The 19,686-nt window shown below is 42.5% G+C and overlaps 1 protein-coding gene across 1 annotated transcript in view; it reads right to left on the minus strand.

Annotated features, from left to right (window-relative positions):
• LOC128746339 (metabotropic glutamate receptor 1-like) overlaps positions 1-19,686 on the minus strand; it is a 45,953-nt gene that overhangs the window by 20,826 nt on the left and 5,441 nt on the right. The window contains exons 2-9 of the mRNA XM_053843390.1: positions 15,324-15,578; positions 15,126-15,242; positions 14,811-15,000; positions 14,553-14,632; positions 14,151-14,486; positions 2,275-2,368; positions 1,062-1,231; positions 880-959 (exon numbers count right to left, since the gene is read on the minus strand). Coding sequence (XP_053699365.1) covers positions 880-959; positions 1,062-1,231; positions 2,275-2,368; positions 14,151-14,486; positions 14,553-14,632; positions 14,811-15,000; positions 15,126-15,242; positions 15,324-15,578 — 1,322 coding nt within the window. The remainder of the gene's footprint in view (positions 1-879; positions 960-1,061; positions 1,232-2,274; positions 2,369-14,150; positions 14,487-14,552; positions 14,633-14,810; positions 15,001-15,125; positions 15,243-15,323; positions 15,579-19,686) is intronic.

Here is a 19,686-nt window from a genome sequence, read left to right on the forward strand (position 1 = left end):
CCTTGTCGTTAAGTTCGAGATTCCACTGATATGAAAAACAATCAATGGACATCCGTTTGGAATAGATTTGGTCGAAGATGTCGTTCACCCATAGCCCCAGTTCAAAAACAGTGTAAATACTTTACAATTGAAATATTTACTTTACTTTAAGCTGACAGTACCGGATGAAAAAAACTTTTTCCTTCAATCAATTCTTTGACTAGAGCTGCTACTTCGTCGAACCCAATGAACAATGTCAAATATTTAAAAGCTATGTGTAAAATATATTTTCAACACAACTACTTTCGCAGTATTAGAGGAAGAACTGCACGAAATCAAACAACAGCTCAGTTTTTCTTTCACCCAACAAGTAAAACCCGATTGCAGGCGCACTGAATCGAATCGAATTCTTCAGAAAATAAATATCTGCTCGTTGAGACAGAACGAAGAATTTTTCGAACGATTTTGTTGTTTTTGTTTTCTTTCTCCCTTCGAGCTTCGGAACCGCGAAAAAATTGCATTCTTCCAAATCGTTCCAAATACCTAGTGCCGTACAATTTGTGGCACGCGACCCGAATCAAACGGTGTGTGAAAATGATTTTTCACTAGAAATTGGTGAAAATGCTGGAATAGTTTCACAAGCACTTTCTTCAGCAAAAATTTGAGAAACTATTCGGCCCACGATTTGACATCCACCTTCGTTCGGGGGATTTAAATTTAGACGTCAACTCCCAGCCGTTCACATTCGGAAAAATATGTTACCAAATCGTCCCGGCCGCTGGCTGCGCTGGGCTGCGTGAATCCTTTCAACTTCCCAAAAACGGTTCTTTACCAGTCAGCCAGCGAAACAAGCAGCGAGCGACAAAAGCGACGCAAATCAAATTATCCTAGCTGTCTTACCTTCCCGGAGGGTCTCCTCTGCTGTCGAACTCGACGGTGTCGCCTGATTCGTAGGTGAACGAAACATTCATAAGGTAGTTCTGTTGTCGGTGAAGGCGCGCGTGTGGACGGAAGGAGATAAAGAGTTATGAATTAAATTTCCTTTTGCCTGCTCAGGCGGGGAGGTGAAAGAGGGTTCGTACCAGGAACTGTGTCCCGTTGAAGGGGAACATGGCCGCACAGATGCCAACCACACTCCGGCCGCACGAGTCCTGCTGTAGTGCATGCAAAGCGTAAGCCATCGTGTAGATTGCCTTGATGACGAAGCTCATCTTCGGTTCCTGGCGGTAGCGGTCCGACAGTTTCTCGTTTCCTAACCGGTGTGGCGAGAAAAGAAAAAAACGGACAGGCAACGTTGAATTTTGGGTGTATAATAATAATAAGCAATGTAATTAAATTCTTTCACATTGGAAACTCATTCTAAAGTTAAGGAAAAAACAAAGCCTGTTTAGCTGTGGATTATCGATACAAAGGAAATTTTTCATTCATGGACTTGGACAGGATCAACTGAACCCCTTTTATCTGCTTCGGAACATCGGTTCTAAACATTATTTTAATGCCCGCGGGCGCTTCGAGATGGAAATGTTTCAGACCGGAGCTGTCGATTCTTTTCAAAAACTTACTTTTGCCTTCGGAGCTGTAGGCTTTTCAAATAAGCTTCCTATCCCGCTTTTTTGAAGTACGGCTTTGATGCAAGTAACTGTCTGTCAGCGAATTGTAAATAACTGGAAACTCAACATTATTTTGAAACTCGCCTGTCCCGTCTCGTCACCAGCCGGATGGCTTAGAACAATGAATGAACCACCAAACTGCCGAGTAATCTTCAGGCAGGACAGAATCCCGGAAAATCGCTCAGCAAGTATGTAGATGGAGAGGTATGTGTGACCCTTTTCGCGCACGACCGTGATGAGGTGATGAGAGGTCGCGCTAAAAGATGAATGAGGTTAAATTCCGACATTCCGAAGTAGATTTGAAAATGCCCGCCGGATGTTTGCGGTCTACTATCACACTGCTGTGGCGCTCTGTGGCCGTATCCTTTCACCCCGTAACCGTAAACCAAGACAGGGAGCTGTCAATGATATGGGATATGTCTGTGTGTGTCTGCGTTTGTGTGCCCTCCTTGATGCATTCTCTCTCTCTCTGTATGTAAGATTTGAATGGATGAGGTTTTCAATTTTTCCGCACCGCAGAATGATGCATGTTCTTGTTTGTAGTGGACCGCAAGCATATCCAAATATTATCGCTTAATTTGCAAGAATATTTTCTCGTGCCAAACATCACAGTTTTTTTCCTCTGTTTGAATTGATTTTACCCCTCACGATGCTGAAATAATTTCGTTCAAATATCAAAACTCACCTGTACAAACCGGCTTCGCTTCACTGGCGGCGAATGCTTGCAAGCCCACATCTAGCGTTGCTTCGTTTACCGGCAGGCGGCAGTTAAATTTGGTCTGAAATTGGTAAATACAAAAAAATAATTATGGGCCTGATGGACTCCAAAGAGATTTACGTTGTTAGTAACTCTCATAGATTTTTAGAGGACGAAATTGAAGAATAAACTTGCGTTAAAACTGAGTCAAACTGAACAACGGAGTTTTGCCAAAAAAAATCAGTTTAAAATAAGTTAAGACCACACAGAGAAACAGGGACGAAATTGTAGCAGAACTTGAACACTTAATTAAACAAATTTAAACTAAACGGAAATAAAATTAAGCAAACATTCATACAAAAATAGACAAAGAGTGGTAACACTCAAATGAAAATTAATTTTATCATAGGTAGAAGAGTAAATGAGATTATAGAAATTTAAAAAGGATTAAACAAACTGAAAAACTATGGCATAGCAAACCGCAAAAATCCAAACTTTGCAGTTTGGAACTGAACCCAACAACTCTCCAGTAGTTGTGAGAAAAGCAAATTTGCTTGACTTTCTTTTACAATCGATAGAATATAAAAAACGTAGGCTAGACATAGGTAACGGCGAGGTCAGTTTCGTCACGGATGCCGGACGACAACTAAAAAGAAATAACAGTGCTATAAAAATAGCAATTTCCGATGCATTTTCGTCAGTGATAAAAAAAAGTCCGATGAATGAACGATGGATGAAAACCCACTAGAAATGTGATGTTTTGGAACGAGAAATGCTTTTTAGATGTTTAATACCATTTGACTATTAGAAGTCGAAAATGGATAGTTGGCGCCATTTTTAAAACGGGGATGGCTCTTAGAAGTAGAAATTCGATGTTTGACAAAATTATTATTTTTTAAATTACCGGTTGCGGCAGATTAATTATAACATTTTGTTTGTAAAACCCTATCATTGTTAACCTTTCTAGAAACGATAAGACTTTCGGCACTCGAAACTTTATTTTAGGCCATTTGGATGTTCAAACTGGCATAATGGCCGTTAGGCATAATTTACCCATAGCCTGCACAAAGACACGAACGATAACGGCCAGAGATGCATCAACTTTGCAGCTTCCCGAGCCTCCTGGAGATCGCCTGTCCAGCGAACTTCGAATCAAATGGACCATATTCTCATCGAGGGCCGGTTTTTCTCGAGCGTCACCAACGTACGCTCCCTACGGGGTGCGGATATCGACTCAGACCATTCCCTAGTAGCAGTGCACATGCGCTCAAAGCTATACGGTTTATACCTCGCGACAAAGCTGGCCTCCTCGATTAAGCATTCGGTAGCTAAAGAACTCGCTAGTGGCCGAACACTACGTGCACGTACTGGATGAAGCTCTGCCTTCCTCTGCGTTCCGGAGCTAGGTGCCTCGACCCTCGAAAACGGACAGAATATGATACGCTCGGCCGTCAACGATGCCGCAACCGCGGTGCTAGGAGTGGAAACCTCGAGTGCACGAAATGTTTGGTTTGACGGGGAATGCCTACAAGTGATAGAGAGGAAAAAGGAAAGAGCTTGGAAAAACTATCTAAGCAAATCCACGAGAGAGAATTTGGACAAATATCGACGAGCGTGGAATGAGTTGAGCACGATCCTGAGGAGGAAAAAGCGCTGGAGGAGCTGGGGAGTGAGGAGCTGGAAAAACTATTCCGGGCTAATGACACGCGCAAGTTTTACGAGAGAGTGAACCAAACTCGTAAGGGCTACACACCTAAACCTGACAAGGGTGTTGTTGGGACAAGGGAAGGGATCTAATCACAAACGAGTGTGGGTGGTTGACAGGTGGAAGCAGTATTCCGATGAGCTCCTTAACGGCAATATAGCAGTAGGAGACGCAACAGAAGTTAACGTCGGAATGCCTACACACGACAACAGTGTGCCGGCTCCCGATCTCGAAGAGATCCGGCGAGAAATTCGTCAGCTGAAGCATAATAGAGCCGCCGGAAAGGACCGACTCCCAGCAGAGCTGTACAAAAATGGCCAAGAACCGGTAGCAACGGCACTTCATTGGATAATTTCTAGGATTTGGGAGGAGAAGAAACTACCGGAGGAGTGGATGGAAGGTGTCGTGTGTCCCATCTACAAAAAGGGCGACCGGCTAGTTGGCTGTAATTACCGCGGCATCACGTTGGTAAACGCCGCCTACAAGGTGGTCTCCCAGATTTTGTTGCCTCGTCTATCCACAATAGCAAAAGAATTCGTAGGGCAGTAACAGCGGGCTTAATGCGGGCCCGTGCTACTACGGATCAAATTTTAGTCTCCAACTTACTTACTTACTTAGATGGCTTGCCGTCCTAAGACAAAGCCTGTTGAACAAAATTTCTCCATGTAACTCGGTTGAGGGCTAGCGCTCTCCAATTCCTCGGACACCGAGTACTCTCCGCCAGATCTCGCTCCACCTGGTCTAACCATCTTGCTCGCTGCGCTCCTGGTCGTCTTGTTCCTACCGGATTTGAGGCGAACACCATCTTTGCAGGGCAGTTGTCCGGCATTCTTGCAACATGCCCTGCCCATCGCATCCGTCCAGCTTTAGCCACCTTCTGGATACTGGGTTCGCCATAGAGCTGTGCGAGTTCATGGTTCATCCTCCGCCTCCATACTCCGTTCTCCTGTACGCCGCCGAAGATCGTTCTTAGCACTCGTCGTTCGAAGACTCCGAGCACTCGCAGGTCCTCCTCGAGCATTGTCCATGTTTCATGCCCGTAGAGACCAACCGGTCTAATAAACGTCTTGTACAGGGTGCACTTTGTACGGGGACTTAGTCTGCTCGACCGCAATTGCTTGTGGAGCCCATAGTAAGCACGACTTCCGCTGATAATACGCCTCCGAATCTCACGGCTGGTATCATTGTCCGCCGTTACCAGTGAGCCAAGGTAGACAAATTCATCGACTACCTCAAACTCATCGCCGTCGATCAATATACTACTGCCCAAGCGGTGTCGTTCAGCCTCGGTTCCGCTGGCCAGCATGTACTTTGTTTTAGACGTATTTACCTTTAACCCAATCTTTTCTGCTTCGCGCTTTAACCGTTATGTGTGCGACAAAAAAAACACCTTTAGCAGGGCGACAAGGGTACCCGGGTACCCAAAATTGATATTTTTATAACATCAACAATTTTAAACCGATTTCGACGAAATAGGTGTCATTTGATTCGTTTATTTATCTAGTTTTGAATCATTTGGCTATTTGGCCACTAAAAGACATACGGGGCCCGAAAATCCGGAATTCCGACAAAGTGTCCGCTGTGAGGAAGAGAAATGATTATATTGCAGGAAAATCAGTCATGCGGATATAAAAACTCTAAAAATTCATACAATGTACTATTTCATATAATGAGATGAATCAGGTTGGCCATTCCGGAGTAGGTTCCTGTGGGGTCATGGGTGGCCAGTCCAGGATTGGAGGTAAAACCTAGCAATATGGGTATCAAAGTTCTTGGAATTAGTTCGGTAGGTGATATTTTTTACATTTCGATGTATTTTGATTGGTTATTTCGAAAATGGTTTCTACGGGGTCACAGATGATACCGCAGGATTCAAGATAATGCTTAGCATTATCAGAACCGTTCAAAACGTAGAACCATCCGTTATACATTTGGAACCAGTTCCGAAATTATTAATCAGTACTAAACTGGCCATATCAGTTCCAAACATCTAAAAGATCCGCTAAACCAATTCTAATATTGGATTAGGCACCCAACTCGCCATCTGTATCCCTACAGGAACCAAATTCTGGAGTGGCCAATGCGATCTAAAGTCACCAATTTATATAATTAGATGAAAAAAGCGTCCACAGTGTCAAGTTCAAAGCTAATAGGTTTACTGAAAGCTGATATTCTTTCAAAACATGCGGCTTCCCACGTTTTACCGGATGTTGCTCCGGAATTACCGATTCCCGGGAACTACTTGTCATTTGATGGCAAAATGCTTTATCTAATCAAAACTAGATAAATGTACGAATTAAATGCCACTGGTTTCATCCAAATCGGTTCAACATAACTAAAGTTATGAAGATAGCAAATCATGGGTACCCGGGTACCCTTGTCGCCCTCCTACGTAATAAAAAAATTCAAGTGACTCTCATTGCTAAACCCCTTCATGGATATGCACCAAAAAAGCCTCAATTACTTAAGATCAACGAGTTTTACGATGTCGCAAAATTTCAATGACGTATGTTTTAAATTGAATGAGTTATAACTATTTTAAAACTGAAAAGGTACCCGGGTACCCTGTCGCACACATAACGGTTAATCTGGTGTACTGTTCAGCCACCGCCACAGATGTTCTGCCGATAATATCCATGTCATCGGCAAAGCAGACGAATTGACTAGATTTGTTGAATATCGTGCCCCGCGTGTTGATATCCGCTCGGTTCATAACACCTTGTAGCGCTATGTTGAACAGCAGGCATGAAAGACCATCACCTTGACGAAGCCCTCTGTGTGATTCGAATGAACTTGACAATCCACCCGAAATGAGAACACAGCACTGCGTACCATCCATCGTAGATTTAATCAGTTTGATGAGCTTCCAGGGGAAGCTGTTCTCGTCCATGATTTTCCATAGCTCTTTCCGGTCGATGGTATCATATGCGGCTTTGAAGTCAACGAATAAATGATGCGTGGGAACTCTGTATTCACGGCCCTTTTGGAGGATTTGCCGCAGTGTAAATATTTGATCCGTTGTAGACCGACCTTCGACGAAACCGGCTTGATAAGTTCCCACAAATCTATTCGCAATTGGTGATAGACGGCGGAAAATGATTTGGGACAGCACTTTATAAGCGGCATTGAGAACGGTGATCGCTCGATAGTTCTCACAGTCCAACTTGTCGCCCTTTTTGTAGATCGGGCAGATAACCCCATCTTTCCACTCCTCCGGTAGCTGTTCCGTATCCCAAATTCTAACAATTAGTCGGTGTAGACAAACGGCCAGCTTTTCTGGTCCCATTTTAATAAGCTCCGCTCCGATGCCATCTTTTCCAGCTGACTTGTTGTTCTTTAGCTGCATGATGGCCTCCTTAACTTCGCCTATCGTTGGGGCTGGCACCTCTTCCCCGTTTGCTGCACCGTCGAAATCGCTTTCCCCGCCGCCATGGTTTTCCGCCTGGGCGCCATTCAGGTGTTCGTCGAAGTGCTGCTTCCACCTATCCGTCACCTCACGATCGTCCGTCAGAATACTGCCAGTCTTATCCCGACACATTTCGGCTCGCGGCACAAAGCCTTTGCGGGATCCGTTCAGTTTCTGGTAGAACTTCCGCGTTTCCTGAGAACGATGCAGCCGCTCCAACTCCGCATATTCCTGCTCTTCCAGGTTGCGCTTTTTCTCCCGAAAGATTTGGTTTCGCTGCATCTTCTTCTGTTTGTGTCTTTCCACGTTCTGACGTGTGGCACTGCGCATCTTGGCCGCCCGCGCAGCGTTCTCCTCATCCATCACCCTCCTACATTCATCGTCAAACCAATCCTTCCGCTGATTCCGGGCCACATGCCCGATGGAGCTCTCCGCTACACTGCTGATGGCTGTTTTGATAGTGTTCCAACAGTCCTCGAGAGGGGCTTCGTCCAGCTCGTCCTCTTCCGGCAGTGCAGCTTCGAGTGAATGCGCGTAGTTTGCGGCGACGTCTGGCTGCTTCAGCCGTGCGAGATCTAACCGAGGTTGGCGTCGGTACCGAATGTTGTTCACAACGGAGAGTCTTGGGCGCATCTTAACCATCACTAGGTAGTGGTCCGAGTCAACGTTAGCGCTTCGATAGGATCTGACGTCGATAATGTCTGAGAAGTGCCGACTGTCGATCAAAACGTGGTCGATCTGTGATTCTGTCTGATTTGGTGACCTCCAGGTGTACTTATGGTGGATTCTGTGCTGGAAAAAGGTACTACGTACGGCCATATTCTTGGAGGCGGCAAAGTCGATAAGTCTTAGGCCCATTTCATTGGTTCGCTGGTGTGCACTGAACCTTCCAATCACCGGTTTGTATTCCTCCTCCTGGCCGACCTGAGCATTGAAATCCCCGATGACGATCTTGATATCATGTTTTGGGCAGCGGTCGTATTCACTCTCCAACTGCGCGTAGAATTCATCCTTGTCGTCATCGGTATTTCTGAGGTGAGGGCTGTGCACGTTGATGATGCTTATGTTGAAGAATCGGCCCTTGATTCTCAACCTGCACATTCGAGGATTGATTGGCCACCACCCAATCACCCGTTTCCGCATCTTGCCCATCACTATGAAAGCTGTACCCAGCTCGTGTGTGTTGCCGCAGCTCTGGTAGATGGTATGTCCATCTCTGAACGTACGTACCGTTGAGCTCTTCCAGCACACCTCCTGCAACGCTACGACGTCGAACTTGCGGTTCTTCAATACGTCGGAGAGCACTCGAGTGCTCCCTTGGAAGTTGAGAGATCGGCAGTTCCACGTCCCGAGTTTCCAATCCATAGTCCTTTTTCGTCGCGTGGGTCTATTCCGATTGTTCCAGTAAGAATATATTTGTTCTTCGTTCCATGCTTTAATATTTTTCGTGGTGACGGCTTGCAAAGCCTGCTACACCAACCCCCTGTTTCGCCGGAGGGCCAACGAAGCTCGAAAGAGCCCTCCTTTCCTGTCAGCATACGACCTTGGCTTCCACCGGGGTTGGTTACCCGATCTCCACCAAAGTTGCTCGTATCCCGGCTGGTACCACGAGGCGGTAGGAATAGGAGTTGCTGAATAAGAGGCTATGAACCACTGCAGGGTCTATTTTATGCCTACACGTGCACAAGGCACCGACGGTACGCATTATTCAGCCGTTTACCAGCCGTAAAGCAGTATCAGGCGGGCTTTATAGGGCCCCGTGCTACTACGGATCAATCTTTTAGTCTCCGATAAATCCTCCAGAAATGTCGAGAGTACAACGTGCCCAAGAATCATATTTTCGTGGATTTCAGGGTAGCATTTTTTTCCTGTATGGACTCATCACTGCGACCAGTATCGTTGATCTATTGTGATATCGCCCGGGTGTTTGCTGTATATCATGCACTGCATTTTTGCTATAATCGCTATAAAATGAGCGTTATACTTATTAAATTTTTATGCGTGCTTGCGTGTAGTGGGGTTTACCCTTCCTTCAATGCTAGATCTACTTTATCCACAATCCACCTTGCTCCTCAATGCCAGTATTGTCTCCAATTACAGCCATTCCTGACTGTCCTCATCCAACGATGCATTCAAGCTGGAAAAACTGGCGATGTACAAAACGCTAATCAGACCGGTAGTCCTCTACGGACTTGAGGCAGTAACTTTGCTTACGGAAGACATACGTGCACTTACCGTATATGAACGAAAGTTGTTGCGAACTATTTTTGGCGGAGTACAAACGGAAAGCAGAGAGTGACGGAGGTGTATGCATCACGAGCTACAGGCACTGCTTGGAGAGATACCCATCGTACATCTGGCGAGTTGGTTGGGATACCACGTGGGCCGGTCACGTCGCAATGATGCCGAACGAATGTGCAGTGAAATCCGTTCTCTTCAAGAACCCCACGAGTGACGAGTAGCCCAGGACCGAGTACAATGAAGAGGAATTCTTGATACGGCAAGAGCCACCCCGGCTCTCGGCTGCTAAAGTAAGTAAAGTATTGATTCAGAAAAATTGCATTGGAATGCATTAATGTTGCCGTGATAAACGTTCTCTTACGTTTGGAGACACGAAATGAATCTCTCATTTGCACATAGGCTCTTTTCACATGTTGCGCGAGAGTTGATATAACATTTTGATGTATGTGTTTGGAGGCAGTGTTTCTTTTTTCGAATGCAATTGAGAAAAGTTTTGTGAATTGTAAATTTTGGATAATTTGTGTGCTCAACAAGGAAAAACAATCAATGGTGCGCTAAGGCTAACGATCCATCGAGGGGATAAGAAGTTTTAAGCGTTCAAAATCCAACCATTTTTCGTTACACATTCCAATTTTCGATCTTGAAATTACTGCCCAACATGGTTCTCGAAAGATGAAACCCTACGCCAAAATAAGGCACATTTGAATCACATTTGAGCAAAGTCAGGGTGCAAAGTGTCGTCAAGACCAAATTGACATAAAGATAAGAGCAATCCTGATAATTTAGGCCAAAGTTAATTGAATTAAAAATAAGGTAGGATTCAAACAGTATACATCCGAATTGAAGGGAAAATCAAATGGGATAATGTAAGACAGTTTCCACTCAAATTCAAATCACTACCTACAACCGAGTAAAAGTCACCGGAAAAGTAGGTCGGTGCTGAACTAAAAAATTGAAACGAAAGCTTCACTGACATATTAATTGACTTAGTGGTGTTACAATGTAGATTTAAATATTTCAAATCTAGGTACTATCAGCAGGGCTGTCTTTCGTAACCATAGAAATTTTCAAATAGAACATCGCGGATGGTTAGACAATGCACAATGGGCAAAAACGAGCTCGTAATCCCAAGAATTAGAAGCCGCTGGTTTGGAAGCTCACAAGATACCTATTCCTATGTAAAAAAATGCAGGAAATCGATTGGTGGTAGTTTCATCTTGCGCAGACTTCGGGAAGTGGTCCATTTTGCCTTATTATCCCCAAAAATCGTGATAAAAGCTAATTAAACACTATAACTATCATAAAAATCATAAAAATCAAATCTCATTCATTCCATGCTGTGCGAAATGCAGGAATAGCCCATTTTGTCCAATTCACCCTCTAAATACACATTAAAACCTAATTAAAGCGATTAAAACTAATTCAAAGACAGAGGAATAAACTCGAATAGCACCAGTACATTCGAAAGTATCGATTCGTATCGATTTAGTACCGTGATGAATTCACAATCGGTCCGTTTTGCCTGATTCTCTCCTAGATTTACAAAAACAGGTTTATTTGCTATTGCGTAAAAAATCGTAATTCTTCAATGATGGTGTCTTTAGAGAAGTCTATCAATAAAATACAGTGCACCTTTTCAAACTACTAGGGTGATCTAATATTCATCTATCAGGATGATGCAAACCTTTGTTTTACCTTTGTTATACTATAACAAAGGTTTAAAAATTGGTCAAAAAACACGAAATTGATCCGAGGCCCGGAGGGCCAAGTAACATATACCAATCGATAGGGTTCGACGATTTGAGCAATGTCTGTGTGTGTGTGTGTGTGTGTGTGTGTATGTATGTAATGATTTTTTCTATCGCCTGTTTCTCAGAGATGGCTGAACCGAATCGTTCGCTATTACTTTTGTTTGAAAAGTATTATTGCCTAGTAGATCACTATTGAGTTGTTTCGTGATACGACGTTTCGTTTAAAAGTTATAAGCAAAAATATGAAAAATACGTGACACGGGTTTCTCCGGAACTACATGACCGATTTCAACGATCTTAGTATCAAATGAAAGCCCTTATTAAAACTAAATTGCTCAGGAATTTTTTATTGAAAACAAACAAGTAGTTTAAAAGTTAGCTTTTAAAAACCTGTTTTGACAAGGTAATAATTATCGCCTGTTTCTTAGAGATGGCCAAACCGATTTATACGCTATTAGTCTCATTTGAAAGGTAATATATCCTAATAGATCACTAGTGAATGATTTTTTGATTGCACGTTTAATTTGAAAGTTATGAGCAACCGTATACACCACACCAAAATTAACAATAATTTATAATGATTTCAACCAAGAAAATTTACCTAATTTCAATTATTTTAATATCAATCGAGAGGTTTTGAAACTACGAATATATATGCACAATTTTATAAGAATTGGTTTTACCGGTCAAAAGATATTAACCGTCGAACACGCGCCAACTTTTGTAACACAGTTACTCGCGCGCAAAATAGTCCCAAACCAAAGAAAACGTGTGCACTAGAGTTTTGACTGGGAAAACTTGGTTTTAAGTTTATCAAACCTTTGGAAGAGTTTCTTGAAATAGAAAGCTGTATCGTCTGGTAGAATTTAAATTTTGATTAATCCCCCTAAAAGTGAAATAAAAAATTTATTTCTCTTCAGTGTCAATATAACACATTGATTTGTTCTGCAAAGTTATAGAGCATATTATTACAAGAAATTTTGCTAAAGACAGTAACCTTCTATCTCTGCAGCGAAGATAGAAAAATCTTATTTATTGTAAATGAATTTGTAAAATCAGTTTTTCTATTTTTGCTCTTTTTGTAATTGTTGTATAACTTTTTTATGTACTATAACATTGTACAAATAATAAAAATACACAACTTTGCTGAGAACAGTATACCTGTATGTTTGCTTGTTTAGGAACTGTAGAACTTTGATTATAAAGAATACCCTAATATTGACTCCGAATTACTCGACTACCAGCAGACGGATACATTTTAAACATTTTACATTTGCTGATAGTTTTGCTGCATACATTTTCCCAACAATTTAAATTATTAATGCATTGAATAATTATGACGTTTTGCTCACAATAAGTTTGTTGAAGAATATACGTTAGTTAAATAACGATTTGTAACTTTACAACAATATGGCGTTGAAAAACCTACACGTGTTGTATAAAATACAACAGCGTGAGTAACCGAAGGTTAATAAAAATTGATGAAAATTATTCAAGAAAACTCTACTGATGTGATTCAAATAGAATAGCATTACAGGAAACTATGCATAGTTCAAAAACCTATAAACACCTTTACTAGACAATGTATATGTTAAAGAATAAGATTTCCTCTTACAACTTAGTTTTATTTGCACTTACTCAGATTAATAACAACTTACTCCTTACTCAGCAATTTCATGAAAAAAGGATCTATCAAAATTTAAAAGTGTTCCTATTTTGTTCAAATTTTGTAAGCTTATTCAATTTTCAAAAAATTTAATGTAAACCAACGCACTGCGTAACGATAACCAATAGATGAATTATGTTCCAAAGCCGTGTCGATTTCTATCTCAAATAGCAAAAAGGACCGTATAACAAAGGTTCCTTTCACCATTAGGTGGATTAAATCGGGTTTTTTTTTTTAAATCCGCCCAAAAAAAAATTTCTTCAGAAAAATTGTAGATCGCACTAAAATAAGCAGCTTTGCTGAATATAGTAACTATATATCTTTTACTAGTTGCGAGATATAATGATTTATTTAAAAAGTACACTTAAAAATCAATTCTGCACAATAACTTTGCATCCAATTTATTTATTGCTTTCAACTGTTCTCCAAAGTTATTCAATATGATAAAATACACATTTTTTCTGAAGACTGTTTTTGCTTTTGAGTTAGTTTTAATCGCTTTAATTAGGTTATCTATGTATATGAGGGTGAATTGGACAAAATGGACTATTCTTGCATTTCGCACAGTATGGAATGGATGGGATTGGTTTCTTCTGATGTTTCGACAACGTTTGGAAGATATTTGAGTTCATTTCATGGGCGGAAATAAGTTTTTATACTGTTTAATTAGCTTGTCGCGTGATTTCTGAGGAAAATAGGGCAAAATGGACCACTTCCCGAAGTCTGCGCAGGATGAAACCTCCACCAATCGATTTCCTGCATTTTTTTACATAAAAATAGGTATCTGGTAACATTACAAACCTGTAAAACGTGAACTTAGGACGGCTTAGGTTGGCTGGTTAAATTTTATAACCATTAATGGAAATCTGAGCAAAAATGCTACAATAAAGATCCATCAAATTAGATGTGCATTGGCATTGACTAAAAGAAACAATTAATTATCTATAGCAAGGTTGACAATTTTCATGTAATTTTTCCAATCATCGATCGAATTTGGCTGAATATGCATTATTAGGAAATCTAAAACCCTCGTTAGTATAGTGACTATTATACAGTTTATTTATTCTGATAAAAAACGTATCAATCCCATCTTACCTCCCAGAACTCCTGAAACCACGGGTTCCGCTTGTTGCTGAACGGATTCAACGAAAAGTAGTAGTTATCGAACGACTTCACGTACGGACTGTGAATCCGTATCGAAATCGAACCCAGCGCCTGGCGTTCGTAGTTCTGTACGACATCGGCCCGATCGGCCCAACCATCGCTGCCGATCAGCAGAAACCGATCGGTCATGTTGAGACGTTCCATCGCTTTCAGCAGCCCCCGGACGGTCATCCCCTCGCAGAAGCACACCACCACGTTGGCATTGAGATCCTGCTCAATGTTACGCAGCACATCGGAGAATGATTCGTCGTCCGCGTTGCTCAGAATCTGTGGAAATTTTCGAAATGTCAAATCCATAAATCGGAAACGGATAAACCGTAAAAAATCACTTACCGAATCTTCCCTCGCTATACAAACGCCGTGTTTTTCCGCCAACTCACGAAATGCCTGAATTCCTGATTGACCATAGTTTTCTGCACACATCGAATGAATGTACGACATAAAAAGAATCAGCAAAAGTTACGTTTTTAATCACCTCAATTTTTAATTATCCTAATTGGTGTGTGAAATCCGGTAGAAATGCCAACTCACATCCAACATTTGACATATAAATATTCCGGGCTGTCCCCGTCCATCAGGTTTTAAACTTACCGTCGGTGTTGATGGCAGAAACGTAAGTCCAATTAAACTGCCGCACCACGTCCACCATCACCTGTGCCTGGTAGTAGTCGGAAGGAACGACTCGCATGAAGGTGCTGTAACGTGCCTTATCGGACAGATCTTTCGATGTGGTCGAGTAGCCGATTTGCGGAATCGAAAACAGTTGCAACAGGTTCTGAACCTGACGGAGGGCCGGCCAATATACGAGCACCAGCAACAGCAGCAGCAGCACAGTTGGGAACGGTTTAATTGAGTGTTTGCTTTTTGTTAAATCTTGAACAATATGTGATAATAATGGACAGGTACCTGAAGGGCCACCGAGCTGGAACCCGGTCCGATAACTCCCACCAACGTTCGGCGAAACTTGTTTGGCTTGTTGCCCCTCCCGCCAGCGTAGCCATGCGTGCTATTCGGACCCACCGTCTGATTGATTAATTGTTGATTTTAACGAAATTAAGCACAAATCACATGGGAAATTAATTTAAAACCGGCGGCTTCACTTACCCCGCAGCTGCCCTCCGGCAGCGAGCTCGCACCGACCCGATCACCACCCCGGATGGGATTATTACCGCCGGAAGGGGGCGAAATCGAGTCCCGTATCAGTTCGATGCTTTGCTGCAGGGCCACCGGAGCGTACCAGCACGAGTCCCGAATTTCCACCCCGAGCGTGATGTTGGGCAGCAACGACGGGTTCCGGTTGATCTCGTCGATGGTTTTGAATGTCACCTCCGAACGCTGGATGCCGTAGTGTTCGCGAACCTAAGAGTTTCGAAGGGGAAGAGTTTTAGAAGGGTTATTAGCTTGATCGGTTAGATTTTCCTAAAGATATTCCAAGCAATTGACATAGGCAGAACCTTTTATTTTAATGATAAAAGATTACATTTGGTTGTTTTTTTATTTTCCTCGTGTGTCGAACTAGTTTGTCTTCCAGATTTCCGAAATGAAGGAAGAACGAGAGTTGAATATTAAACAGCAACCGTACACGGAAGCAGTGGAGCCAAATGTTAACGTTAGAAATGGGCTAGTAATAATCGTAAACTGACACAATTATTTCGATTACATTAGTTACAATTACGATACAACGATTAGGATCATTTAATGACAAAACTGGTGTCGTGTAGATTACACTATGTAGAGAGTAAAATAGTACTTTTCTCTCTCGCTTAATACTACATGCGTGCGGTAACCGACTGTCACTTACAATTACGACATAATCATCAGCAAACGGTAGGCCAAAGAAAATTATATCTATTGAACCAATGTATTTTTATTGTGGGACGTGAATTTGTTTTATATTTGACCAGATATTCCACCCATCTACGAACTGAGCCCAAGAATCTGATCAACTTTCTCCGATCGGCTTTCTTTTTTTATTCTAATATTGAACACGAAAAATATTCGGCAAATTTAACTGGATCACGTTAAGAGTATATAAAATTATAGTGGGCATTTGTTTACAACATAGTGTCACTGGCTCACTGGTTGACCATAGATAGAAAACCCGAAAGTAGCAGAATGGCAAAGGCAGCTGATCCGTAAAGTCATTCGAATATGGTGATTCTTTTCAAACCAAATCCAAGAGGTGTTTCAAAATTTTACAATTTTATGTCTAAAAACTAAAAATCAAAGAAGAGAACTGGTTTGAGAAGTTTCAAGGCGCAATTTGCACCAGAATGTGACGCGAAGCAATATCCAATAGTAAAGAAAATTTGAAGGAGGCGTTTCGTTATGAGAATTGGGCAACGTAATACGATTTCGGCGTTACGGATGCTGACATGGAACGGTTTCAATCCTTTAATGTCCTTTCCTTTTCAATCCTTTTATGTTTATGAGGATTCAATGAATGATTGTTTACGGTACAAGTCTATTTCCAATATTTTTGGCCAAATGACAGGTATTCAATCTTCTTTTTTCGGTGTACGGTAAAATTACGCTACTTCTCATTGAGAAAGATCAAACCTATTCGATACTCTTTTACTCTTTTGCAAATGCATCAAAATAGAATAAATAAATATGACCTGCCACAAAAGGACACGTGCCGTTAATAAACACCACATCATTGGAGTACTTAAAAAACTTTCTGTTGACATCAAGAATCTCATTGTTCGAAAAAGCCTCAATGTGCAGTGGTACAACGACAATGGCGTCATTGTAGAGCTGTGGAATTCAGCCGAAACCCCGGAGCTAACCATAATAAAATCAAGGATTGAAAAAGTTGAGCCGAGAAAAGCCAAAACGACGACTACGCAAGAGAAGCTGCTCGCTTATCAACTTGACGAAAACGTCAAAAGTTACTAAAACAAATGTCACTAACGGGATAAAACTAAGTATTCGAAAAACGACTGTCGGTCGATAACCAGGAAACCTATGACAGACGGAAATCGGAAGCTACAAGCCGCAACGACGACAAAATTAGTGGCCAGCGCTTTCAAACGAAGGTACAATTCTTCCATCTGAGATGTCGCACGCAAGCGGACAGTGCCGTCTACAACCGTGTATCCAACTAAAAACGGTCCGGATTGTCGACTTATAAAGAATATAGTGCCCCCAAATCGCGACGATAAACAAATCAAGACAGCTAAAATACGATGCCGCCCCCATCGATAAGGGAAGTCAAAGAAGCTATCCAGCGGCTGAAGAACAACAAAGCAGCGCGAAAGGATGGCATTGGAGCGGAACTTATTAAAATGGGCCCGGACAAGTTGACCGGCTGCTTGCATCAACTGATTCTCAAGATTTGGGATACAGAACGACTACCGGAGGAGTGAAAAGACGGGGTTACCTGCCCTATCTACAAAAAAGGCGATAAGCTGGATTGTGAGAACTACCAAGCGATCACTATCCTGAATGCCGCCTACAAAGTGCTGTCCCAAGTCATCTTTCAACGACTATCGCCAATAGCCAATAGATTTGTGGGAAGTTACGAGGTCGGCTTCATAGAGGGTCGGTCTACAACGGACCAAATCTTCACCCTGCGGCAGATCCTCCAGAAGTGCCGCGAATTCCGAGTCCCCACGCATCACCTGTTCATCAATTTCAAAGCCGCATATGATAGCGTAAACCAACGGAAAATTTTGAACGAATACGACTTTCCGGGTAAGCTTACTAGACTTATCATGGCTATGATGGTTGGGATCCAGTGCTGTGTGAGAATCTCGGGTAGATTGTCGGACCCACTCGAATCTCGCAGGGGACTTCGACAAGGTGATGGTCTTTCCTGCCTGCTATTCAACATTGCGCTTCAAGGTGTTATAAGAAGTGCGGTGATCGAAATGTAGGGCACGATTTTCAATAAATCCAGTCAATTTGCTGCTTTGCTGACGGCGTGGATGCTGTCGGCAGAACATTTGAGCCGTTGGAAGATCAGTACACCAGACTAAAACGCGAGGCAGAGAAGATTGGATTGAAGATAAATACGTCTAAAACGAAATATAAGCTGAACCACGAGCTCGCGCGTCTTTACGGCGAACCAAGTATTCAGAAAGTGGTAAAACTTGGACGGATACGTTGGGCAGGACATGTTGCTAGAATGCCGGACAACTATCCCGCAAAAATGGTTTTCGCATCGAATCCGGTAGGAACAAAACGAAGAGGGGCACAGCGAGCGAGGTGGCAAGTCCAGGTGGAGCGAAATCTTGCGAGCACTGGGTGCCCGCGGAACTGGAGACCAGCTGCCATGAACCGAAATAGATGCAGAAATTATACTGCGCAGGCCTCGTCGTAAGACGTTAGGCCAATTAAGTACTTGTAGCCGTCGATCTTGACGAAATTCGATTCGTCAAGGCATCCTTTGAATAGCTTCCTACGTCGGAATTTTATTCGGCAACCGGAAGCGAAAGAATGGCTGAAATTTTCAAGCATATGAAACAATCATCTTGCTAAGAAATACCTGATTTGGCAAGCTATTAGTGGCTTAAAGAGCGACATTTCAATTTTCAAAACGTCAAATTTCCTGACAACTGTTTTCTAAATGAGAATTATTTTATGAGAGTGAGGGAAAAGCAAAAGCAATGTCAGAGACAGACGCCGAGAGAGTATCTGAGAGCGTAAATAATTAATCTTTTCCACCAGCTTTTGCATCGGCGATTCTTCACGAACGAATAGGAGAACGAAAGAGAGAATTACCGAATATGGAGATTAAAATCGATGATGAAATGGCAATGGAGAATCATCGCAATCAAAACTAGCAGCATTGTCTGGAAAAACATCCGCTGCCTTTCCCAAAGTAACACGATACTTCCGTGTTGTTTTGGCCGGATTTGGCATCTTGCATTACAAATGAAAAAGTGATAGTACCCAACATGCTAGAACTGCGCCTAATCGAGCAATATTAAGCCATCGCATCGTCTAGTGGAGTTTGAAAGCTCAAAAATCTGTGCGAAGCGGTTTAAGGTAAAGTAGACAAGGTACAGAATCGGCAAGCGAAGGTTAAACGAAAGGCCCAGCAGTTCAGACTAGTAGCTTAACTGAATACTTTTTGTTGTATTTCATGTGACATTCCGTGTTTTGCCATATTGCACGACTCACCCTTACTCCTTTTACGCTTGCTTATTATGACACTTGCATTTCCTGGCGATTAAGCCACCGGCAATGCCCCAAATATTGTGTAAATATCCCTTTATACATTTCAGGGAAACTCCCCGTTGGCTTCTAGGTATGACGCTGTCCTGGGGGGCTCCGTAGCCGCAAGGTTACCGAGTCTGCTTTGACAAGCGAGTGGTCGTGGGTTTGAATCTTAGTAGAATCAAGCCATTCGATGTCATGTGACTTTAGCATGGGTTTATTCTCAGGCCCCTCCATTTACCCTTCCTTCATGCTGAATTCTATATTTACCCTCTGAAGCCTCTTGACAGTGCAAATGTCCCTC

This window comes from Sabethes cyaneus, chromosome 1, assembly GCF_943734655.1.
Source record: "Sabethes cyaneus chromosome 1, idSabCyanKW18_F2, whole genome shotgun sequence".
NCBI classification, from domain to species: domain Eukaryota; kingdom Metazoa; phylum Arthropoda; class Insecta; order Diptera; family Culicidae; genus Sabethes; species Sabethes cyaneus.